The sequence below is a fragment of the Papaver somniferum genome, chromosome 6 (assembly GCF_003573695.1).
Source record: "Papaver somniferum cultivar HN1 chromosome 6, ASM357369v1, whole genome shotgun sequence".
Taxonomy (NCBI): domain Eukaryota; kingdom Viridiplantae; phylum Streptophyta; class Magnoliopsida; order Ranunculales; family Papaveraceae; genus Papaver; species Papaver somniferum.
Genome location: NC_039363.1, coordinates 81,756,130 through 81,783,480, shown reverse-complemented (window position 1 = coordinate 81,783,480; position 27,351 = coordinate 81,756,130). Strand labels below are relative to the sequence as shown.

At 35.5% G+C, this 27,351-nt stretch overlaps 1 protein-coding gene and 1 long non-coding RNA gene across 2 annotated transcripts; one reads left to right on the top strand and one right to left on the bottom strand.

Moving 5' to 3' along the window:
• Positions 1 to 4,176: 4,176 nt before the first annotated feature.
• LOC113288161 (heavy metal-associated isoprenylated plant protein 7-like) lies at positions 4,177 to 6,536 on the bottom strand. Its single transcript, XM_026537121.1, has 5 exons — positions 6,166 to 6,536; positions 5,798 to 5,945; positions 4,976 to 5,181; positions 4,790 to 4,880; positions 4,177 to 4,687 (listed from the first exon to the last, which is right to left on the bottom strand). The coding sequence occupies exons 1-5, from the start codon at positions 6,304 to 6,306 to the stop codon at positions 4,344 to 4,346; spliced, it is 930 nt and encodes a 309-aa protein (XP_026392906.1). The 5' UTR covers positions 6,307 to 6,536; the 3' UTR covers positions 4,177 to 4,343.
• Positions 6,537 to 9,724: 3,188 nt separating this feature from the next.
• On the top strand, positions 9,725 to 11,474 carry LOC113286475. The gene is made up of 4 exons (XR_003329314.1): positions 9,725 to 9,835; positions 9,982 to 10,049; positions 10,362 to 10,439; positions 11,246 to 11,474. It is a non-coding gene; the product is annotated as an uncharacterized LOC113286475 (long non-coding RNA).
• The last annotated feature ends 15,877 nt before the right edge of the window (positions 11,475 to 27,351 follow it).

Genomic DNA, 27,351 nt, shown 5'->3' with positions numbered 1-27,351 from the left:
ATTTATCCCAACCCTCAGTCCTAAGAACCTTGTTAACAGGTACAGAACCATCTTCAAGGAAATTCACCATAGTTTCTTCGGGTTCAGGTTCTATTACACGACTACTTGAAGCTCTACTACGACTGCTGGAAGAATTGCAGCCAACTTCAACAAGTAAATCAAAGCTCTTATGACCTTTACAGTGGCAACGAGATACAAAACACTGAAGCAGAACATCAGAATCAACTCGCACAAACTTGCTTCCATCATTAAAGGAAAATCTGACATGATGAGGTAATAAACGAGTCCACTTCTGGAAAACGGCTGTCTTCAAAGACTCTAGAGTTGCGTTGACATCAACAGGATGTGCTAAGAATTCACTGAAGTAGTGAATTACAGCTAGTGCACTAGCAACAACCATTTTCACCCTGCAAAACACAAAGAGAAAAAATCAAACATATCTATCCTGCATATTGATTCACAAAAATTCTTACTCAAAATTAAAAGATCAAATCAACAACAACAAAGAGACAAATCTACATTAACCATAATCAGATCAGAAACCAACTGGATATCAAAATCAATAACATCTACATTACCGTAATAGATAACAGATCGAAAATAAGAATGGATAAACAAATCAAATAAAAAATTGAATAGAACAGAAGCAAAACCTAGAAAATTGGTATATCAACATCCGAACATGAAATCGAAACAAAAACTTAAATCGAAAAGATCTACATTGATCGTAACAATTTCCAAACTTAGAAAATAAACAAAAATTCAAAAACAAGCTTAAAAGTTCTGAAAAACGATTCGAAAACCTAAATTAAGCTTCGAAAAACCTAAAATAATATATCCTAATCTTACAGAAACTAAAACCTAGAATCTAATCAAAATTAAACAAAAATCAGAATCAAGATTGGAATGAAAACGAACGAACCTGAAGCTTGAATTTCAGATTATCTTTGCTGAGTAAATTCAATCTCTAAATCAGCTCCTTCTCATCTCGCGCTCCTATTCTACCTCCTTCTCAATCTCTCGGCTATCAATCTCTCGAGACTGAATCTCAGAACAAGTGAGGCTAAAGCTTGAATTATCTTTTCTGAGTAAATTCAATCTATCAATCAGCTCCTTCTCAGCTCTCGCTCCTATTCTATCTCCTTCTCAATCTCTCAGAAACTGAATCTCTCGAAATTGAAACTGAAAGTGAGGCTAAACTGGGAATTAAAACAGAAAAGAAACGAATTTTGAAAACTCTGGGTGACGGAATAATTTCCACGACGTTTTTAGGTGCATGTGTGATATTTTCCACACATGGGTTTCACAATAGGGAAAAGTGTAAGAATGGATGTGACCGTAGTTTTCACTTCTTGAGTGCCATGCGCCCCTAAAATAGGCTAATGGACGAATCCTATGCATATCCAAACAATCTTTACAAGAGTGGGTTGTACATATACGGTCCATGGGCCCCTAAAATAGAGCCAATCATTTTTATTTTTTATCAACTTATCTGCTATATGCATGCCAAAAAACATGCATGAAATTACAAATTTAGTACCTATTTTGATACATAAGGTGCAGGTGGGTTGGCCGTGGCAACCAACTATTTTGCAGAAATTATAGTACTTTTGTGTGCTTGGAATGGGCTATTGTGAATAATTACTCTAAGGTCTGCATAAGGACTGATTTCAAGTCTGCTATGTTCGCTTTTTCACCAAAGAAGTTGCTCTGGTTTGCTACTACAATGTGGAACAAGATTCGTGCTAATCTGACATAGACAGAAATTCTCCATAATTATGGAGAAATAAACCTCTCTTCTGACCAGTTAATCAAAGAAGGGGTAGGTTAGTTAGAGGGGGATCAATTTGCATATGTATTTTCCTCCTTTCATAGTGGGCATTGAGAGTCTCCACATTTTTGTTGATTTTGGTGATTTTTTTGCTTGATCATTTTTGTTATTTTCGGAGTCTGCCCGTTCTATAAAGGTGGTGCGTTGAGTGGTTGCCCTTCGGTTAGGGCTGCACAACGGGTAGGGTGGGTAGGATATGGCCTATACCCGCCACCCTACCCGTTTACTGGCGGGTAAGAAATTTTTTACCCGCCACCCTATCCGCCATTAAACGGGTAAGATCCTACCAAACCCATTCTCTGGCGGGTCGGGTAGGGTAGGGTGGCGGGTATAACCGTCTATATCACCTGCAATACAAAATTTCAGCTCTTTTTGTAACCACCATCTTCTGCTGCTTCTTTACAGTGCCCTGATGGGACATGTTGTTGCCTAGGATATATCGAGCTTTTCGCTCCCACCAAATACACTTGGATGCTTAATGCAAAGACTAGGGTAACAAAAAAAGAATGAAAATTTTAAGAATCAACAAAGAAACTGAATATAAAAACGACGAAACAACTCAAATTCAAACAAGAAATTGATTGATGAATTAGAACCAATTGATGCAACGAATCAAGGACTGCACCAATTTTATCACACCCATTACACCAACACAAATTTGAACAAAATTTTCATCACATAAACAAAATTAGAACCCAGAAAGATATGTTAATGCCATACCTCCCAATAATCTGTGAAATGGGATTGCCAGAATTCCTAAATACAAAGAGAAACGCAAATTCCAATCAATAACATAGGAATGATTGAGATAAAAACAATAAAAGTAAGATGAAGAATGAATAACGGAACCTGAAGGGATGAAGCATCAAAGCAGCACATAATTTGTGAGTGAAATCAACATTTACATCTATCTTTGTTGTTCCTGTAATTCTTGCTTTGGTTGTGTTTTCAACTGCACTGGCACTGACAACCCATAAGAGTCTTATGATAAGACCATAAATAAAACTCAGGTGAATGGTTTCAAGTATTAAGTAAACAAAATTTAGCAAGAGGCCTGTAGGAGGAATCAAACCAAGAGGCCTTTAGATACAATTACAGGAACTAAAGGTTGATGATATAGCACAAACTTGTAGCAGCATTTTGCGCAAAAATTTAAGATAAAATAAGCCTTCCATCATTCAACTAATTGATGTTATAATCTTTATTTCTGTCTAACATGAGACACTCCTTCTTACTGTTTTCTTTGACAAACACAATCATCTAAAATTTGTAATTGTTTCATAGATCTGGGTGGACTGCACATTCATCTAACTAACTAAAACTCTAAATTGGAAGTTTTGAACAACAATCTACCTAAATCTCATTCTATTCTATAAAACTCTATTAACAACCACAAAGGATATCATTTAGTTTTACTACAGAATTCAAATTGTCTCAAACAAACTAAAACATCGAATCAAAAATCTACAGATCTCGTCTATCACCTTAATTTTTTCTTCTAAGTGAATCAGTGAACGATTAACAATACAAGAAACACAATCATTAAAAAGAATTCTAAAATAAACAACTAATTAATCATAAAATTTCCCCAAATTGACCAATCAGTTAACATGCATTTCCCCATCCCACGTTTGAGTAAATTTCTACGAGAAATTCATCAATCAGTTAACATGCATGTTAATTTCTCAGCTAAATTCCTAGATCTTATTACTCAACTGATTACTCATATGAAGACGGAGATGATTACTCAGATCGAAACCCAAATCAAAACACAAATTGAAATCTATAAACACTTACATCTTCAGATCGAAACCCTCAAAACCCAGACTTCACTTCTTCTGCAGAAAATCACCACTTCGCTACTTCGAATGAAAACAGAGAAAAATGGTTCAAATGAAAAGCGATGAAATGGTTCGATAGAGAAAATCCATTTACTTTGTAATTTACCCCTGTTATGTTTTAAAATAACAAAAAAATAGGCAGGAGGAGAAAACAATACAAGGGTTACTTTGTCTTTTCAGTATTAGACGGGTAGGCGGGTAGGGTAGGGTAATTTCGAGCTTTATCCGTCACCCTACCCATCTAACGGCGGTTAAGAAAATCTTTACCCGTTACCCTACCCGCCAAATAGTGGGTAGGATAGAATACGGTTAAAACAGGGCGGGTAGGGTAGGGTTGGCGGATATGGGTAGGGTATGTGCACCCTACCTTTGGCTGTAATTTGTGATGCAATTTTGATCAGGCAAAAAAGAAAAAATGTACTTGTTGTGATACAACAAAGACCAAGGCCCATTTTCTCAAGCACGCGCATATATATGGATCGATGAACACTCAACACATGACAACAGCATAACGATCCATGATCCATCTTTTATCTACGTACTGGTTCTGTTATAATTTTATTAATCATCTTTTAGGTAGAAACTTGCATGCGCTTATATATGTATAAGCATATTACACAGTGCATATGATAACTAGGCCTTATGGATACATAAAATCACTAAGGTTTTAATTACATAACAGAGCATGCATTAGGATTCTCATCACTAAAAATTTGAGGTGCATAAGCATATTCTACGTTATACTTAGGAGGCCAATATTCACTTTTTTTAATATCACTCATAGTCTCATGATCTTCGGCTTTAGCTTCTTCTGCTCCTTCCTTCTTTTCTTCTTCTTTTTTCTCTTCTTCTTTCTTTTCTTCTTCTTTTTTTTCTTCTTCTTTCTTCTCTTCGACGACTATTGAAACTTGCTTCTTAGTCTTCTTGTACACGTTCTCTATCAGCTTTGCTGGATCCATAATACCTTTTACGGTCACTTTGCTGTTTATCAGATCGGTTTCCACCGCTTCCACACCTAAATAAATAAATAAAAATCATTGTGTGATCATTTGATGTTGCGTAACAAAGAATTATGGTAAACTTTAAAAAACATATGGACTTTCGACGATGATTATACCTTGAAATTTTCGTATACGTTTATGCAGAACTTGAGCGCATGCTTCACAATGCATGCGTACGTTTAATATTACTGTAATTACCGGAGGAGGCTGCAAGTATATCAGCATCAAGGAAAAACTATCAAAACATGATTAACGTTTATGTAAAGTCGTTTAGTATTTGTTCCCATATCAATTTTACTTACTTCATCTTTCTTTTCTTCTTCTGCTGGCTTGTTTTCAGCGTTTTCTTCTTTCTTTTCTTCTTCTGGTGGTTTTGGTAAAGGAGAAATTATCTCTACTTTCCTACCACTTTTCTTTTGGATTCTTTCACAAACTTTAATTGGGTCTGCAGTTTTCCCTTTAACCACAACTAGATGAGCTTTGCAGTCTGTTCTTACTTCTTCCACTCCTACGCTAGCCGCAAAGTAAAATTTTGTTAATGAAAGTATATATATAATCAAAATCAAACTCAAAACTTAACGGAATATGGACATATAAGTAGTATAAGCACACATCTTTTTGTATGGTTCTTGTATCTGCAAACTACAAACCCACGCAGAATATGAATTAGGTATTAATTGAAAAAAAAAATTAACTCAAAAATACCTAAAACATGCATATAAATTTAGTTTATTCCTCTTCAGAAAATAAATTAAGTCAAAAGTTAAACATTGCTGTAACACTTTGAATAAATCTAATTAAAAGGTGCTTACCCAAAAAAAAAGTAAGGAAAATGTCAAAATTTAAGAGTAGCTTTTCTTCTTTCTTTAACTATAAAAAGTAACTTTGATGGTGTAACATCAACATAGTGCACCTAAAAGAAGATTAATGTCTGTATAGCTTAGATATTAATCATCAAAAGCTTCCATAAAAAAGGATATTAATTAGTAAACGTCGGTTTACTTTATTTATCTTGTTAATCATCAAAGCAAGATGTGGGATATGAGAAAATTTATCTGGATTCATGACGATAATGAACTGTCTTATATGTACGTGTAACATGTATATGTGCATGTATAATATACCTTCGAACCCTCTAAGGGATTTAGCAACTTTCTTTGCACAAGCTTCACAGTGCATATCGACTCTAAAAACCATCTCTGGAGGTTCCTCTGGTTTTTTTTCTTCTTCCGGTTTTTTTTCTTCTTCTTTCTTCTCTTCTTCCTTCTTCTCCTTTAAAACACAGCACCATCCACACAATCAATTAGATATGGAAAAACTAGCCAACACAACACTAATGTACTAGACATTTGTATGGAGAAAAGTCTAGAGTTTTCATGACTTTGCATTAATGAAAACTAACAAAAGCAGAGTTAAAAACTACATGCAGGGATCAAACTGTGAACATATATATATACCAATTTGCAAAGAATAACACAGGTATATAACTTACCTCTCCCATGTTTGTGAAATTAGCTACTGATGATCTAAGTTTCAAAATCCTGCGGATCTGCAGAGCAAGACCCTTTGATGAGCCTGTTACTCTCTTTTTCTCAAGAGAGAGATCTCTTCGGATGTTGTGCAGAAAGATCATTAATATGGACCTCCAAAGCTGACGTGGGAATATATATAGTAAATTGCAGACGCAAAAGACGAACAACTGCTGCTGATTGACCACTGACGTGCACAATGAGCTAGCTGAGTCAGGACTCAGAATTATGTTTCTCAAATTCTATTTTAAAATTACATGCATGTCCTATGCAGTGATCATCAAAATATAAAGTTCGAATTGTTTTCACTGGAAATCGGACAAACCCATCACTATATTTCTCATATAAAGAAATTTGTGGAATACGCATCTAGTAGAATGCATGTACTTTGAAATGAGAATGTGCGTATGGCAGTATCTTTTATATTATGAAACTAGTCCATGCGTGTAGATATTCGATATCGATATGTCAATCTTTACAACCTTTTAACCGCATCTTATAAAAATGTGAGAGAATTTAAGTCTTTGTAATATGAACTTCGTTATGACATCTTTTCGCTATGGATTCTAAACATTTTTATACTTTCAGCTATCCCGCGTTGCTGCTTCCTACATTCAGCCCTTCGACTTGCAGGATGGTTCGTTAGGGATGCTGGTTTGATTTGACCCTAATCACTTTTATTCATAAGTGGGGACCTAGTTAATAATTTTGGCCGTGTCGATTTTCCTCGTCCTAATGTCCTATATCCCATTCTTACATAGATAATCACTTCATCATTACGTAAGCGTATATAACCTTGTATATTAAATCAATTCTCTTTAGCAACTAAATTGTCTCCTATACAATCAATCCACTTGGAGATATCCTACTAACGTACAGGATCCAAACTAGCTAACACCAAGTTTGTTTGCATCTGACTCACGATCTGAATCTGAGTACCTAATTCTTCATGAATTAGATGTCAGACAGTTTGTTTTTTATTTTGAATCAGTTATGACTCGACCTCTAACTTAGACCTAACTCATGACTCGAACCCGTTAGAATCTCTAACTCATGATACCAAATCACTGACTCATATATTTTTGAGTCAGATCTGACTCAAAACAAACATATTGAGTCAGATCTAACTCAAGTCAGACAATTTCAGTCATCTCTAGACGATTCAAATTCATATGACTCATATGAGTCAAGAGTAAACAAACATGGTGTAAATCAATTCACATCTCTTAATTCAAATTTACTCTTTGGTAAAATGTAATTTGACAAATGTGAACTTACTCATTTAGATGCCATTACCAACCACCAAAAATTAATAGATCATTCAATATTTTTTTGATCGAATCATTCAATATTTTTTGGTTGATTGGCATTCACATCCATCAGATTAAAATGAAGTGGCTATGAATTTTTCCCATGAAAACGAAGGTCTACAATTTTAAGTGGTTAAGTTAGAGACATAGTTCATCTCCCTTTCATTCATTGAGACGAGATGAGATGATGAGACTGTGATAGCCCACATTTTGAGGTGTACGGACCCACATATTTGATTCGTAATGCTGTTGATCAGAAATGAAAGGGCAGAATGAGTGAAAGGTGGGGTCCTTGAAAAAGTCAAGATTATCATCAACAGACCAGAATCTCAGAAAGAAGGAATTAGAGATACCTCTGATGAAGACCACTCATATTACGACAAGTGTGATGATAAGAATTTAGCTGTTCGATGGAGGCATTTCAGTGGGGAACGAGAGGCGGGAAATTTTGTAAAGGAGGGAAAAAGAAAAGAGGTACCAAAACAAAGAAGCGAAAGAAAGATGGATAGAAAGAAAGAAAAGGAGACTGTGTTTTCTGTCTTCACGTAAGCAAGTTGGTGTCCCTTGGAAATCTTGATTCCTATTTACATGAGTAAAAAGAAGATCGATCACAAGTTTACTAGACATCGACCAGAAAACCACTATGTTAAAAAGAGATTTATGTGCACATTTATTATCTTTTGCGTATGATTATAGTGAAATGGATGTGGAAAGTGTGAAGAACTGTATAATGTATCAGTTGAAATAGTTAACACTCTTTTTTTTTGAATCTGCATATAGTCTGTATATAGATGACAAACTTATTATGGGCAGAACTCAAACATAACTCCTATAATGACAAACAAAAGGCTAGACCTACTTTTAGGAAATACTAATCCTCATCATTTATTGCATGATCTAACACCCATGCCGACAAAGCTTTTGCTCCAAAACCATATTTGCATTGCATAACCAGAAAAGGCAACCAGACCTTGCCACATAAACTTGAATGTGATGCCAGCAAAATATGAACCTGAGTCTAAGAAGCTCACACAAAACAGACGCCACCATTTTGATCGAGTTAGGTAGGTTACGAATTTCCGAAAGGTATTTGTGTACATTGAGAGATGGAAAAGGAAAGAAAAAAAATGATAAAGACTAGTCGTATGACACTGCTATATGCCTATATACGCTATCTCGTTGTTCTTTTTCTTCTTTTGACCTGATTGAGTAAATAGATATCTGAGCATGTATCGTCTTTTTTCACAAAACAAGTTCAGATGCAGTGGTCCTTAGGATACGACCTTACTTTTACCTTCACCGTTCTCTGTACGTGGATTACAAGTTCTACTTTTTAAATGAACAAAAATGCCCTACGAAAAGTATTTTTGAAGTTGAGATGGATGAGAAATAAGATGGGTAGTTCAGACAATTGAAGAATATTAGTCTGATGGTGCCATTGTGGTCCTTCAAGGAAAGTGAAACTGCTGCATCACAAAGGAACTGACAAAATTAAAATGCAAAAGGTGGAGGTAAATGCACGTGGAATTCAGATGAATTTAACCCCTGGGCCTGGGTGGTCATGAATTTGAATTTTGATCATTGACGCATCGCTTTCTCTTTATCATTATCGAGCTCATCATCTAATCTATGGTTTGAAAGCTGAAGCACAAGTTAAAACTTTATCACTGGAATCAAATTCATTCAGATAACCATGGGAAAAATAGAAGTGATGACGTTCACAGTCATCATGAAAATGACAACAATACCACAATAATAGGGAAGTACTTTTCTTAGCGGACTAGCCAAGGGGGTATGCTTGTTCTGCAATTCAGTTTGTCAATCCCTGCATTATTCATTTTGGAATTCCCTCCATCCAATTATGAAAGCCGGCCCATAAGTTGTTGTAAATGATGGAAGAATTGAATTAGGTTAAGTATCACTTTCGTTTAGGGCTGAGCAGAAAAACCGTAACCGCGGATTTCATCCGTATCCGTCCGCAAATTTGCGGGTGAAAACCAATCCGCAAGAGATATGGACCGGACACGGGTGCATTTTCAAATCCGCATGCGGTGCGGTTACGGTTGCGGTTGGGCTTTGATAACCGCGGATTACCCGCACCGTAGGAAAATTAGGGAATTTAGTGAAAGTATTAAGGATAATATGGGGAGTTGGAGTTTTATATATAAGGATCTTTATTTTCTAAACCCTAATAGTTTTTTTTTTCATTCGAGAGGAACAACTGTGATTCTTCTTCGAACAGATGCGATTCTTCTTCGATTGCGTGTTAGCTTCAGCAATTTCAGTATTAACTTCAGCAATATCTTTATCGATTTGCAGAGAAGTAAGTAACGATTAACTTCAGTTTTGATTCCAGAGAAATTTAGTTTTTGATTTTTTTCCCCCAAATCGATTTCATGTTAGGGGTATCAATTTCTTCTTCATTGGTTCTTCGGTATTAACTTTCAGTGTCTCTTTTATGTTGCACAGATTTAGTTTCAGAAAATGGTGAAGTGAAGAATGGGTTGAAACGAGATTTAGTTGCAGTTGATAAACAAGTGAGTTAATGAAACAAAACCCTTGTATTTACTAATGGGTTGAAAATTCAGTTTTTGTTTACTAATTTTTTGGTTTGAAAATGAATTTTGTTATTTGAATGAAGATATTTCCAAATCCTGAAGTTACTGAATGATTTTTTGCTAAGTTATTTGAATGAATTTTTAGCTAAGTTTGTTGTTTATGCACACATATTTCCAAATCCTGAGCGTGTATTATTAACTGGAATGTGCCCTTATTCTCAGAAGTAGAAAGTTTGGATTATCATAATACACCATGAATTCCAATTTCAATTTCATCTTCTTATCTTACAGGTTTATTATGACAGTCTAGCATCCATTGCTTAACAGGTTTATTTTGAAGCACTCCTAGAAAAAGGACAGTAGAGAAAGGTATGATCATATCCTTTAAACATTAACTCCATTACTCCTTATCTAGCTATCCTAGTGAATCTAGAAAATCTTTTAAGTTGTTGGAATCATATCCTTTAAACATTTGTAGGCAATAGACTTATAAAGAGATTGGGTACTGAACATACCATTGATAGCTGGATTATTTAGATACCTTCTAAGAATATCGATCATGTTCATATTAATTTGAATCTCAGTAATAACAAGCATTGTGTTAGTCTCAAAGGTTGAAGAAATTAGAGTACCCATGAATTAATTTCACATCCTTGTTAGAACGAAAGATGTTATACAAGATTTGTGCATTGAGTTAGCAAGACAAACATTATTGGGTTTACTTTAGTATATAGGTGCAATCTGGGGTGTAAACTTGAAGTAGTTGCTTTGCTGTTCTTTATTGCTTGGTTCAATTCACAGAATACAGTTTCTTTATCATGTAAAAATGTTGTGACATATCTATTCCGTACGCAGTTAAATTTTGAGACAACCATGGACATTAATGTAACTTACGGTTGACCGGTTTTAGAGAATTCTTGGGGAACTAATTTGATGCTTTTTCTATTTTGTTTTGTGATCAGAAATTATTTTAATGTTGATGCCTGATAGTTATAGTGTTAAGGATGTTTGACTGTAACAAATGATAGGTTTCATCAAATTTGTTACTGAACATGCTTAGAGATTGTCAATATTATGCTTAAGTGAAACTGCGCCACATCTATTGCTTGAGAATTGCTTATTTTTGCTCCCCTTAAGATTGCTGCTGTTTGTGACATTGGTTCCTCATTTTACAGATGCGGCAGAAATCTTGCAGGAAATTCCAGACATATCTATCATGGATTGATTAAACTAGTACTCAAATCCAAGGACTCTTTTTTCAGTTTTTGGCATCATAGATTCAGATGGCTTGGCACCAAACTTGTTGCATTTGAATTAGTACTTTTTTGTGTTAACTGTTAACTATCTTCTATCTTTTGTTGCTTTTGAATTACTGAATTAGTACTCTTTTGTGTTAAGAATCGCATGTACTCTCCATTAGAAATTCTAGTTTCTAACTTTCTGTACTTTTTTTTTTTTTGATGATTTTTTGAGATTAAACCGCGGTTATCCGCAACCGGCCCGCAAAATCCGCTGATCCGCAGAGGACAAATCCGCGGGTGATTGGGCCGGTCACGGTTCCATTTTCAAAATCCGCAACTTTGACGGTTCGGTTGCGGGTGACCCCTAATCCGCATCCGTCCGTCCGTTGCTCACCCCTACTTTCGTTAGGAAAATAGAAACAAACCATTCTCTATGATTAGAAATTCCTAAGTGCTTCTTGTCGAAGATGGTAAAGTCAGCAATGACCAGTCGTACCACAGCAATAATTTATGTATTGCAAGTTTGGGATTGGAATACTGCAAAAGTAGGAGAGCCAATCATAGCAGTCCCGCTCATTTTCAAGAAAAATCATGATTCATGTGCTACAGCGCTAGCTAGAGGCTTGAGTTAGTAGTTTGCACTTCTAGTTCAGCTTAAGCCCATTAAAAACGGAAGTATGCCTGTATTACGCCTGTACTGTAAAGAACAGTTTCCCTTGACATGATCCAACCCACTTTAGTTTGAAAAGCCCACCTACTGATCTTGCAAGACAGTTATCACTTATTGAGTCATTGTAGATTACGTGACTCATGCATGACCTGTGCGGCTGTGCCCAAGATTGCTAGGTTCTCCTCCAGTTGCAAACAGGCCAAACCGGTACGGTGTTAGTTAGATATATTCTTGGGAGTTTGCTTGCTTCTCATCGTTATCAGCACCACTTCGATCGTTCGATTACAATTGTAAGAAATGAGTATGGCAGTATGGCACTAGCTTGATGAATTTGCCTTACTAGGCATTTTACGGTTACAGCGTAAACACCAAGAAAATTGTACACGATTATGCGCGTATGCAACTCTCCAAATACTTGTCAAGTTAGATCTATGCTTTATTGAGGCGTCCTTTTTTTTTCCCTCAAGAGTTTGAAGACAACAAGGTGGAACATGGAAAGGTAAACATTCAATTCAGATCTCATAGAGTCATCCTATCAATGCTATCATGTATCTTCTTTACAGTGGGTCATCCTGGACACAATAATTGGGATTGTATATACTCCTTCTAATGCGGGCGTCTTTCAATCTGTGTGGGACGGTGGTAGATATGTGAACCTCAAATAATGTACTTTATATGTGTGATGAAACAACTTGCCAATTTGTGGAACACATTGATCCTAATTATGCATATTCTTGAGATTCATGGGGTCAGCTTTCAATTCTAAGCATCACATTCGTGGAAGTGGTTGCTCAAATTTGGATCATGTATAAGCAATCGGAATATCTTGAAAGGGTAGTCTGTCTGAATACTTCACAAAAAGAATTGGTGACCATTACCATTAGTATAGAGGGGATCGAGTCTTTGTCTAGCTAGTGGTCATACTCTATGAATCCCCTAGGGCCTCTGGGTTTTTTGTTTTTCCCATAGCTCGAGTTTCTTATGTGAAGTTAAAGTTTGGTGATATATGGGGATGTTTTAGTCATCATCGATCTCTTCCTTAATTCTTTTCTGTTCCACTCCTTGTTTCGCGTTGTCGTCTTAATAACCACTGTAACATTCTTCACCACATCACGTGGACTGAGCATGCATTTACTTTAGTCACTGGGTATCGTTAGAGCCTTGCTGTACATTTTTTTTTACTCAGCAGAAATCAGAAATTTATAGAAGCAGCTTACAGTGAGTAAGCAAGAAACAAAGCAGGGAAGGAGGAACAGGCTCAAGCCGCTCAACCTTCCCGAACCTATGCTGCAAAAATTTAGACCGCCGTTAACAAGGACTTGATCAAGAAAGATGTCTTTCATAGAGTCCAAATTTCATACCAAAAGAAAGCTCGAGTTTCTATTTCATCTATGATATGCGAAGCCAGCCGTCCCATTATCAAAGATGTTTTCGACCCGGCATCTCCTAATGCATCAGCAGATTGCAGCCGGCAGCACATGCTAAAGAGGTTGGCCAGTGGTGTGAAGGTGAAGGATCTTAACTCTCCCGCCTTTAATTACTAATTGGGAAAATTAGGGAGAGACCCAAAATAAATAATATTCTCATTGTCAGGTTCACAATTAATTTTGGGTACCGTGACACCCAGGGGTGGATCTATGTAGAGACTTGGGCTGGCTTAAACAAGCCCAAAGTCCAAAAAACATTACATTTTGTAGTGTAATTGTGTTTGGTTATACAAAATCAAGCCCAAATATTAGGCTTAAGCCAGCCCAAGTCCAACCAGTTTGTTTTCAAGCCACCCCAACATTCATTTTCTGGTTCCGCCACTGGTGACACCCGTAATTATCTGAAATTATTAAAAACGTATGCATGACGGATTATGCATCTGCATGAAGGGTTATGCATTAGGGGTATAATTGGTAACACAACTTGGATATAACATATCTAAAAATCCGTTCCTTGGAATTTTACAAATTTTATATCGTTGGAAATCTTTTTAAGAGAGCTACGCAACGAGTACAAACAAGAATATCAAATTTTTGTTTTCCACGAAAAAATCGGAGGTGATCATCATTTTAGGCAAAATTTTCGAAAACTTGATACATAACCATTATGCAGCCACCAAAAAAGATGCATAACACATTCTGCAGACGCATAACGAATTATGCAACCATTTTCTCGTCTGCATAACAAATTATGCATCTATAACAAGTTATGTAACCATTGTTTTGGTTAATTTTAGTGCGTACATGAAAAAAATTGATGCATAATGCAGTATGCATCCATATTTACGGATGCATATCAGGTTATGCATTTATTTTCTCGATGCATAAAAGATTATGCAACAATTTTCTCGATGCATAATGCATTATACAGTCATATTTTCGGATGCATAACAGGTTATGCATCCATTTTCTCGACTGCATAACATGTTATGCAGTCTATTTTTTTTATTGGTTTCAATAGTAACAAACATCCACGATTTTACTGTGAGCATTGTAACAAAGTAGAACATACAAAAGATACGTGTTATAAAATTCATGGGTACCCGAGAAAAGCTAAGGAATGTACTACACTTGTTTCATCTTCTCAAAATCCATATATGGATACTACAACATCAAGTTCACCTGCTCCATTGTTCAACCCCACTCAAGAATAATATTCGCTACTGGCTATGGTTCCCACTAATGTTAGTATGGAAGATTCCCTTAGTGTAAGTTTAGTGGATTGGTAGGGTAATATTTTCAACGGCCTGGTCAAAAGTTAACATCATTCATAATGTACACAACAAGCTAGCAACTATGTCAATTTAGTGTAAGTTTGGACTGTTACGTGTACGTACCTCAAACCACTGCAACTCTCTCTGCATTTGCAAAGTGACCGAGTGAAGTTGAGACGAAGGTGATAACTTGGCAGCTAAATTGCACAATCACTTATACTGTATTCCACCAGTACTAAATAGTAATCACCAGCTCTTCCCAAAACAACATTACTAATTCATTCCATTCTTGAATTCAACTTCACAGTGATATCATAATACCCTTGTCTTCCATCATCGAGCATCAGTGCCAGTAATCAACCAATTCTAAATTCAAAACTTCCATCGCTCTCTGTAATCAACAGCCGCACCACCGTTATATCTGCTCCATTCCCTAGACAAGAACTTCCAAGTAATTTCCATCACCAGCTCAAAGCACTCTCGACTGAAATATGGAGGCACTGTACCTCTTTGCCGTACACTCTGCTTTGAACACCAGCCCAGACAACCATCAGTTCATCCACCACCGCCATTTTCTACTTTACCTTACTAACAACAACACCATCTCACATAATCATCTTCTTGTTCTCGGAGTAAAGCTCAAACAAAACCCATTTCCTATAATTTCAGCTGCGACCAAAATTCTGTCTGAATCACACACTCGTATCAAACTGTTGCTCAAACAAGATCCTTACTCACCTTTGGAAGAGTATGATCAATTCTTTTGATGTTGCTTCTTCAAAATTTCTCCAATCATAATTGAGATCTAAAGCCTGGTATCGAAAATCCCAAATCAAAACTAAAACCTAAAAACAAAAAGTCGAATCAGACTGAACTGAATTTGAACGAAGAAGAGTTGATGAGAATCAAAAGTTGGAATCGCTGGAACTTGGAGAGAATCTCAATTTGAAACGAAATCTACATCTTTTAATTTATTCTCGCCTCTCCCCGTATCTTTTTCTATTTAAAAATAATGGGTCTCCTAATAATTTTTTCTAAATAAATGGTGGGTTTCACAGTGGGAAGAATTCTAAAAATGGGTGTGGCTGTAGTTTTCACTTACTAATACAATACAAGTAGGCTTCACGCGTTCCATCTTCATTATGACAATTGGATGAGCTTATTTGTTTTACCGTTAAACCATGTCCTTAATTTTCTACGGCAATTCATGATTGATTTATCGCGAGGCAAGAGTTCTCCTATTTCGATATTGTAAAGGAAATAATTATAAAGGACTAACATGCTGTTGTGTTACAAATATAATGGAGTTGATTAATTTTTTTTCTTTTTTTTTTTTGTTTCAAAAACTAACTTAGGGATTTATTAACCTTTAATACAGAACAAGCAGAACCACCTAATGCGGAATGAGGGAACTATTTCTTAGCATTAGATTTATCTACTGATAACGCAGAGTTAATACAAGACGGGGGAATAGTGTCCCAATTTAAGGTACATCTAAAATTTATTGCCTCTTTGGTTAAAATGTCAGCCATATTGTTTGCCGATCTGGGAATAAAAGAAAAACCTAGAAATTTAGGACAAAAACTAATTTCGTTTTCCACTTCCTCCATTATTGTTTTGTTCTGCCAAGATATGGGTGATGGTATCCCATTAAGATAGTCCAAAAGATTTCTGCAATTTAAGGAATGCAATATTTGCAAACTGTGGCTTAATGTTCATGAATTGATTCTTGTATAAGCAATTTGTACTGTTAAAGGTGAATATGATTTTGGTCCTACTCGTCCTAACTACACCTAATGGATACACTTTTTAGGAATGGTATGAGAGAGAACTTGCTTTCCATTGTACAATGTACCTCCTTTTATAAACTTTCCCAAAAGCCCTTCCCTTTACGAGATCATGCCACATGTCCTAAACCTCCTTAATTACCACTAATGTCACTCCTTCTCTAATACAACCTCCTTCTTTTTCCATAATTCCCTCCTTATCCTTTTCTCCTCATGGACACTTCTTAGTGGACTTGGGCTTTAGTCCCCTTTGTTCATATTGGATTTGGCACCCCTTTAGGGAATCCCTACCCCTGTTTGGGGGTAATAATTTTCATGTATCAAGATTAGTCCCCTAACTATTGAGTCAATTGTCAAATGACCCGGTAGTCAAACTTATTCTCTACCATAAACCCTTTCTCTTCGACAATGGTCGGTTGTGTTAGAGCACTGCTCGATGAACTCGCAAGCGTTGATATCTCAAGCTTGTTTGTCAAGTTTAGTTTCCAAAACTATAAGTATTGATTTCTAGTCTACTTATAGCTAAGTCTCGGATTATGATAGTAAGTGTAGAGCATTAGACTTTTCGGCGTTCATCGATTGAAGATGAAGAACTACTAAGGGGAGCTTGTGGAACTTCATCAACAAAAGGTATGTGGAGACTTGAACTCATCTATCACTCAAAAGTCTATCTACTCTATCTCCTATTTGAGATAAAAGTCGTATACCTATATAGACTTCAATTATACACATTTGATATTTCGAGCTGAGTTTAACTAGCTTACATATTTCTCGAAATATGTGTTGGTAAGCTTTCGCTTTAACCAAGTTCATCTTATATTCTTGATGAAAGTCAAAAGATGATCATGTGAAAATCGCCTTGTAACATCTTATATGATTTGTGTGAGACAGTCATTTGATGTAGACTCGGAATGTTTCATATTGATCATTCGGTCACTTGAAAATTGCTTTGAAGCTAATAGTTTGTGTGAGAAAGCTATTTCCGTCTTCTAAGAATGTTTCAATGATTGAAATGGGAGTTTATAACAAATAATCATCATTGGATATAACACAATATACATATTTGTATGCATACCCGTATGCATACTGGTTGGTTAATGAAAGTCCGGGAACTTAGTATGCATACTGGTATGCGTACTGGCGTGAGTTCCAAGTTCCGGAAATTCAACTGAGTTTGGAAGGTATGCATACCCGTATGCATACTTGAGTACGTTATGTTCTAAAGTTAGTGAACTAATACATTTATATAATAAGGAATGCAATATTTTGAAAACCGTGGTTATAATGTTCATGAATTGATTCGAGTGAATCAAAATCAATTTTGCTTCAATTGTGTTTTGTATACTTCTAAGAGAATATAAATAGTTGAACAACTCTAGTTTTAGTTTCATTTGAGTCATTTGAACTAGTTATAGTTAAGATGAATATGGTTGATATGAAAGTGTTCATATGGCTGACTTCGGTTAACTATTGTTGAGCCAACAAGGTGTACACATTTAGGTACGGTTACTCATATCTAAATGAAGTCACTTTTCATTTGTGTGTAACAAGCTAAGTTCGATCTAACGGTTGAAAGATATTAGCTTGACTCTAATCAGGTTTCATCTAACGGTGAATATTGAATGCTTTGTTACCAAGGTAACATTGATTGCAAAACATGATTTTAATACTATATAAGGGGGGACTCTAGCAACTGGGAAACCTAATCCCCACACCTCCTATGTGATACTAGTTGCGACTAGAGTCGATTCTCCTTTAACCTTAGGTTTTTCCAAAACCCTGTAGGTTAACGACTTGAAGACTTCATTGGGATTGTGAAGCCAAGTCCAACTATTTTCTCTGTAGTTGTGTGTTCTAATCTTGCTATTTTCTAGTACTATCTTCTCTAAGATTTACTCGAGATTTAATCTCCGATAGGCAAGATAAAACGTAGTCACAAACATCTTCGTCTCATCGTTTGTGATTCTACAACATCTTGTTTCGCTACCATACGATTAAGATTATTGTGAGGTGATTGATATCACTAGGTTGTTCTTCGGGAATATAAGTCTAGTGTATCAATTGCTTCCTGTTCACCTTGATTTATGAAAAGACGGAACAAAACTCATAGGTATATCTGTGAGCGACAAATTTATCTATTCAATAGACTTTTCTGTGTGAGATAGATTGGTTTATCCAGTCTTCGACTTTAGGTTGTAGTAACTCTTAGTTGTGGGTGAGATCAGCTAAGGGAATCAAGTGTGCGGAATTCGGCGTGGTTCTAAAGGTGTAAGGAACGCGACTGTACCTTGATCAGTGTGAGATTGGTTAGGGATCAACTACATTCCAGTCCGAAGTTAACTTGGAGTAAGCTAGTGTCTGTAGCGGCTTAATACGGTGTGGTGTTCAAATCTGGACTAGGTCCCGGGGTTTTTCTGCATTTGCGGTTTCCTCGTTAACAAAATTTCTGGTGTCTGTGGTATTTCTTTTCTGCTGTATATTTGTTTATGTAATTGAAATATCACAAGTTGTGCATAAGTTTTGTGAATCCAACCTTTGGTTGTTGATTATATTGATTGATACTTGGATATTAGTTTTTGATATCGTCCAAGTTATTTCTTATACTCAATCGGGCTCGCAAATTCCCATTTGTTTGATTACAGATTGAATTGAGAAATTGATATATAGCTCTTGGATACACTTTTCTTAAGATTGAGTCTGATCTGTCTAGTTGATTCTCTTGAAAGTATATTGGAGTTAGTCCATACAGATTGCTAAGCGAAATATTGGGTGTGGTTGTTATACCTCCATTTTTTCAATTGGTATCAGAGCAGGCAAACACGTTTAAGACCTCATAAGTCTGTGTATATAGTGATCTGACTCTATGGACAGAAGTGGTTTCTCTGACAACGCAACACCAGTTCAGAAACATTACGTCTTGGTTCAAAGCCTTGAGTCTTCTGAGAAATCTCTCACGTCTTCTATATTGTCTGAAACTGGGTCCAACTGGGAAAAACTCCTAGATGAACAGTTGGATGAACTCTCAGATGAAAGTGATTCAGAAGAGGGACAAAATGTTGATGAGGAAGTCTGGCAATATATCAAGCATTTCGACCATCTTATAAAGAAAAAGAAGTCAACATCCTTCTTGGCTGAATTTCTGACTCCTCTCTGTCAAGAAAACAGGAAATTGAGAAAACTCTTTAAGGGATATGATTGTGGTTATAAACTCTTACAATTTCTTCTTAAAGATGGTGAATAAGATGTGGGTTCAAAAAATTCTGAATGTGAGAATCTTCGTTGAAATCTCTTTATGTTGAAAGAAAGACTTTCATAAAGTGAAGCAAGATATGACTCTCAACAAAAATGTTTTAATGGCAGAGAAATCGGTTTTCTCTCCAGATAAAAACAATTGGAGGATGATCTTGTTGCTGCTCTTGATAAGGTTAAATCACTAGAAGAGAGTCTGAAAAGATTCAATGCTAGCTCTACAAAGTTATCTATTATGCTTGGAGCATGTTGTTAGAGCACTGCTCGGGCGAACTCACAAGCATTTCTATCTCAAGCTTGTTTTTCATTAGACTTCACAGCGTTCTAGTCTACTTATAACTAAGTCTAAGATTAGGATAGAACGTGTATTTGAGCATTAGACTTCACGGCGTTCATCGACTGAAGATGAAGAATTACTAAGGGGAGCTTGTGGAACTTCATCAAAAAAAGATATGTGGAGACTTGAACTCATCTATCACTCAAAAGTCTATCTACTCTATCTCCCATTTGAGACAAAATTCGTACGTATATAGACTTCAATTATGCACATTTGATATTTCGAGTTGAGTTTAACTCGCTTACATATTTCTCGAAATATGTGTTTGTAAGCTTTCGCTTTAACCAAGTCATCTTATATTATTGACGAAAGTCAAAAGATGATCATGCGAAAATCTCCTGGTAACGTCTTACATGATTTGTGTGAGATAGTCATTTGATTTAGACTCGGAATGTTTCGTATTGATCATTCGATTACTTGAAAATTGCTTTGAAGCTAATAGTTTGTGTGAGACAGCTATTGTCGTCTTCCGAGAATGTTTCAATGGTTGAAATAAGAGTTTAGAACAATTGGATATAAGCACAGTATGCGTACTTGCATATGTGTAATCCAAGTCCGGGAACCATGGCATGCATACACGTATGCATACTGATTGGTTTAGTAAAGGCCCGGGAACTAAGTACGCATACCGGTACGCGTACTGGCGTGAGGTTCAACTTCTGGGACTTTACTGAGTTTGGTGGTATCCATACCCGTTCGCATACTGGCGAACCGAAACTTAGCCCGACCACTAAGGTAGACGTACCTGAAAAAGCGGGGGTCTAACAACCACACCCAATATTTGGTTTGGAAATCTGAATAGACAAACTCCAATATACTTTCAACAGAATCAACTAAACAGTTAGACTCAATCTAGAGAAAAGTATATAAAAGAGTTTTATATCACTATCTCTCAATTCAGTCTGCAATCAGTAAATAGGAAATTGCGAGCCCGATTGAATAAAGAGAAATAACTTGGACGGTACCAAAGACCAATGTTCAAGGATCAATCAATTTCAATCAAAAACCAAAGGATGGATTTCCTAATTGATCGATTCAACGCACAACCTGTGATATTTCAATTATATAACAAAATATAATGCGGAAAAGAAAAAACACAGATACCAGAATTTTGTTAACGAATAAAACCTCAAATGCAGAAAAACCCCGGGACCTAGTCCAGATTTGAACACCACACTGTATTAAGCCGCTACAGACACTAGCCTACTACCAATGAACTTCAGACTGGACTGTAGTTGAACCCTAATCAATCTCATACTGATTCAAGGTACAGTTGTGTTCCTTACGTCTCTGATCCCAGCAGGATACTACGCACTTTATTCCCTTGGCTGATCTCACCCACAACCAAGAGTTGCTACGACCCAAAGTCGAGGACTTGATAAACAAATCTGTCTCACACAGAAAAGTTTATAGGAATAGATAAATCTGTCTCCCATAGAAATACCTACGATTTTTGTTCCATCTTTTGATAAATCAAGGTGAACATGAACCAATTGATATACCAGACTTACAATCCCGAAGAAAAGCCTAGAAATATCAATCACCTCACAATAATCTTAATCGTATGGTAGCGAAACAAGATATTGTGGAATCACAAACGATCAGACGAAGATGTTTGTGATTATTTTTATCTTGCATATCAGAGATTAAATCTCGAGCCAATCTTAAAGAAGATAGTACTCAAACACGATAGAAACAACAAGATCAGATCACGCAACTACAGAGAAAATAGTTGGGTCTGGCTTCACAATCCCAATGAAGTCTTCAAGTCGTTAACCTACAGGGTTTCGTAAAAAACCTAAGGTTAAAGGAGAATCGACTCTAGATTATGCAACTAGTATCACATAGAAGGTGTGGGGATTAGGTTTCCCAGTTGCTAGAGTTCTCCTTTATAAATTTTTCAAATCATGGTTTGCAATCTAAGTTACCTTGGTAACAAAGCATTCAATATTCACCTTTAGATGAAAACTTGATTAGATTCAAGATAATATCTTTAAACCGTTAGATCTAACTCATCTTATTATATACAAATGAAGTGTACCCTCATTTAGGTTTAGTAACCGTACCTAAACGTGTACACCATGTTGGTTCAACCGTAGTTAACCGAGGTTAGCTATATGGATACTCTCATATCAACCTTATTCAACTTAACCATAACTAGTTCAAATGACTCAAATGAAACTAGTTAAAGAGTTGTTCAATTGTTATATTCTCGTAGAAGTATACAATAACATAATTGAAGCAAAATTGGTTTGATTCACTCGAATCAATTCATGAACATTATAGCCACGGTTTGCAAATAATGCATTCCTTAATATATAAATGTATAAGTTCATGAGCCAACCGATTTTAGAACTTTAACCACTCAAGTATGCAAACGGGTACGCATACTTAAGTAACCGGTCTGAGTTTGGGTTCGCCAGTATGCAAATGGGTACGCATACTTAGTACACTTCCAAATCCCAGCAGAAATTCCCGGACCTATACCTTACGCAAGTATGCGTACTGGTATGTGTACTTAGTAAACGGAATTTCACAACTTCAAGTACGCATACGGGTATGCATACTTTAGTTCCGGTCATGGATCACATACATGCAATAATGCAGAATATGTTTATAATCCAATGATGGTTAAGTATTCTAAACTCTTATTTCAATCATTGAAACTTTCTTAGAAGATGACAATAGCCGTTTTCACACACTATTAGCATCAAAACAATTTTCAAGTTATTGAAATAATCATAATAAAACATTACAAGTATACACCAAATGATTGTATCACACAAACCGTGTAAGATGTTACTCGGCGATTTTCACATGATCAAGATGAACTTGATTGAAGAGAAAGCTTACCAACACATATTCCAAGAAGTATATAAGCGATTTAAACTCAGCTCGAAATTTCAAATGTGTACAATAGAAAACTATATCGTAACACGAATTATGTCTCAATATAAGAGATAGAGTAGAAATAGACTCTCCAAGTGATAGATGAGTTTCAGTCTCCACATACCTTTTGTTTATGAAGTTCCACAAGCTCGCCTTAGTAGTTCTTCGTCTTCAATTGATGAACGCTGTGAAGTATAATGCTCAACTACATAATCTACCCTAGTCCGAGACATCACTATAAGTAGACTAAAAATCAATACTTATAGTTTTCATCACTAATATTGACAAACAAGCTTGAGATAGCAATGCTTGCAAGTTTAACCGAGCAATGCTCTAACACCTTTGCATATGACTTAAGATATCTTTATCTGAAAAGAATCAATAGAGTTGTTACCAAACAGATTTGTTGTTCCTTTACTTTTTAGAATACGATCGAAAGGAATTGTTCCGGTGCGTGCACTTATTGAATGTCGGAAGCGCAGGGATACTGAAGAAACTAAGTTAACTAGATTTAGTTGATTGGTCTCAACTATACGAAGTTGGTTCAGATTATGTATAGTGGCTTAATTCTGAGAGTATTCAATTCTGGACTAGGTATCGGGGTTTTTCTGCATTTTCAGTTTCCTCGTTAACAAAATCTTGTTGTGTCATTTACTTTTATTTTCCGCAATTATAATTGTTGTTATTATAATTTAAAGTAAATTACACAAACGTTAATTACGTATTACTTGATAGTGATCCTATAGAGTTTGGTTAAGTCCAAACCTATTATCAAGTAATCACACTTTGATTGTTTTATTATCTCGATCTCGTATCCAATAGACGATCACACAGAGTGTAAATACCGATTTGTCGTATTGTCTCGACTTAGTCCATACACAATCACTTTCGGTAACATGACTTGTAGGTGGATATTTTAAAGATTGTGGTGTATTTGGGTACCCTCGTCTTTCCAATTGGTATCAGAGCAGGCAAACACGAAAAGATATAAAAATCTGTGTTTGGTGCGATCCAACCTATAATAATTGAATCTAATGGTTGATTCAGTTAACATTATGCAAGAGTATGAATACTCAAATGTTGAAGATGTTACTACTTCGTTGACTCATGATCCAGGAGTTACGAAAACATCTGAGTATATCTCCGATGAAAAAGAAGATACTGATAAAGAGTTGGTAAAACTCCTAAGGCCTATAAGATCTCTGTCTACATGGATGTTAATATTAAAGACATAATCTAATCTTCTTAAGCATGATATTAGAGAAAAACACATTCAACTAAATATTCTAGCCAGAGAGAATATGGATCTCACTGCCAAATTAGAAGCTCTTGGTAAATCTCTTACTGAAGATCAAGAGACTCATCATCCTATGACTCTGACTAATGATTCTGTTATAATTTCTTATGATGAGGAAACTAAAAGTCCTTTCTCGACTTTTATAGATTTTGATAACAAAACATGTTTAGTTACATCTGAAATAGATCATGATGATTGTAGTCTGCCTAACTACATCAAGTCAGAAGAGAATGAGAAACCATCTTCTACATCTACTGATGATCAAACGAAATCTTGTCCAAAGGAAACTTTGAACCGGTTCCGTGAAATTGATCTTAAGGAATACAGCTTTCAGTCACTTGACAGGAAACTTATACTTCTTCAAAATACAATTGTTAAAGTATCGAAAGAAGTTTCTTGTCTTAAAAAATTGAAAGATCATTCCTCAGTAGAAAGACAGAATATACCCCAATCTGATAAAGTCAACTCGAAAGAATCAGGAGAAACAATTGATAATCACTTCTGGAAAAAGGCTCCTCCTCACTCATGTCGAAACAATCCCTGTTTACATAAAGAACGATTCCAGAAGAAAGGGAAAGAGAGAATCTCAGTCAAAGGAAACAATCATGAATTTCCTATAATTGTTTCAAATAACTATACTGATGTGCATAATAAAAAAATCCTTAGATTGAGAAAATATTATGAAAATCTCATTGACAGAATTAAGAGAGATTTATATATCTCCGAAAATTCTCATATCAGTACTGTTTTTCCTCATGATCATACCTTTAGATCAAAGAAGGATCATCTTCTTGGGAAAAAATACTTTGGAAAGAAATTTCCAAAGAGGAACATGAACTATGTTTCTGATACTTGTTGTAAGCAAGAAAAAGCTTACTCCGATACAACCTAGTTGTATGGAAATTGTGCACTCTCATCCTAGTTTGTGCTCATAACTTTTTGTGTTTTTTTTATCACAAAACGAGAGCATAATTTTTTTTCAGTTGTGTTTTTTTAGCAAAAATATGTGACAATTCTGGATAGCTGCGAATCCATGTTTATCCGAAAATTGTTCATATTTATCATGATCTTCCAAAAATAGGTTTTATTAAAAAATTTATTTTTCAAATTTTAATAAACCTTCCAGCATGAGAAGTTCGGACATAGGAAACAAAATATATTCTGTATATATTTTTGGAATTCCCTAAGTATTTTCGGTCTGAAAGTTGTCTCTTCTTAAGAGAAACTATCTCTTGCCTGTATTAAGAAAACCTGAATAATTCTTTTAATTCCATGAGCATGCCTCCAATAACTCGTAGTATTACAAAGGAAAATAAGGAGGAAGCTCAAAAGGTTAAGGATTACCAAGGAATCAATACAGAAAGGAAGAATAAAAACACATCGAAAATCATGTATGATTACGATTTCGATAGTTCTGCTGGATCTCAAGATGAGTCATGTATGTTGGCTTACAACCTTCAAGATCCATCAAAAACCAAGTAGATACCTTTTGATAATATGAATGACTATATCCATGGTTTTGAAGAACTAAGAACCAATCTCATAATGACGGTTCAACATCAAGATTGTCTCAAGGATAGGATTGAGGAAACAAAAGCTGATCTTGCAGACATGAAGGTTCAAGTTGAACAACTTGAAAAACAGGAAGTGGTTGCGGACAAGTCTCTCGAAACATGCTTCAAGAGTTTGAACAATGAAGAAACCTCAGTGAACAATAAGAGCACCATTAGAGATTAGGCTATATGATGTAATGCTTAATCCAAAGAAAAATAGACATCAGTTTTTGATTTATTTCGATTACTGATAAGGTCTATTTTTGAATAAAACTATCATTATTTATGAATAAAATTATTATTTTTCTTGTGATGGTATTCCGATTACATAGCGTGTGCTTGAACGTCTATATTATTTCTATGTATTTTCAGTTTATGGGATGTATGATTTTGGTTTTCATAACCTTAATATTCAATCTCATATGATGTGAACCCTTATGGTTTGTGTGACTTTTTGATTTAGCGGGATTAAGTTCTAGCCCATGTTGGTAGGCTTTATCAAAGGATCATACAGTGTTCTGATTGATACTCATATGTAAAAAGTCACAATGTGTTGAATCAATTTGCATTTACATGAGTTGTGTTTAACATAAACAGATTTCTTTCGGGTTTTCAACTTTTGCTATTGGCACGCATTAGTTAAAACCTATTTAACCTTTCTCTGGTAAAGGTTGCTCTTTGTTGTTGTTCTTGCAAGAGAATGACAACATACTGGGGGAGAGTTCTAACTTGAACTTGCGCTTAATGATATATCTTTATGGGGAGAAGATGATGCGGAATCTGAGGTAACGAATTTGTTAGTTAATCGTTTTCTTGTTTAAGAAAAGCCTGCTTATATTGCATATATTTTGTTTTTTCTTAAAATATTTTTGGTACAATTGATATTTATTCCTTTATGTGTGTATGGATGTGTGTGTGTGTGATTCAATTATTTCCGGTTAAGAAAAACCGTGTCAATTTATTTGGCTAATTGTTTGGTATCTTCTTTAATTTTTGATATCAAGTGTTTTTGCTTAACGAAGTTTCGGTGCAATTGCAGTGCTATAATGTCTATGTTGTTTCAATTGATTCCGGTTAAGAAAATTAATTGTGCAAGTCAATTTATTTTGGTTTGTATGAATTATTTATGTCTTAAAAAAATACGAGATCATTTGTTTAGTCCAATTCGATTCCGGATAAGAGAAACTAAGTTAATTCTGATATTAGTTAGACTTATCAAATTGAAAGATTCGGTTACTCAAGTCTAATCGAATGCCTTGACAAGAAATACTAGTTAACTAACCTAGTACTTGTCTTGTCTAAAGTGAAAGGTCTAAGTTATTTTCTGAATAATTAGAACCTGATGAGAGAAATAAAGTTATTTGTGATCTTTATTTTGGTCTTATCAAAATAAGTGATTGTATGTTTACAATCGGTTTAACAAGGAAACTAAGTCTCTTAATCAAATTGTTAAACTGTTAGGGAAAATTTCTTGGGCAATTGTTTCCCTGGTAACATATTAAAACTAAATTACTTATAGTTTCGGTTTTAATATTGGTTATCTAAAGTGGTATGTGA

Excerpts from the sequence above, each read along its gene's own strand:
- LOC113288161 (XM_026537121.1), bottom strand. The coding sequence starts at position 6,306 with ATGATCTTTCTGCACAACATCCGAAGAGATCTCTCTCTTGAGAAAAAG. Across the intron at positions 4,881-4,975 it reads AAGAAGAAAAGAAAGATGAA|CCTCCTCCGGTAATTACAGT; the intron begins GTAAGTAAAATT and ends ATATACTTGCAG. Across the intron at positions 4,688-4,789 it reads ACGTATACGAAAATTTCAAG|GTGTGGAAGCGGTGGAAACC; the intron begins GTATAATCATCG and ends TTATTTATTTAG.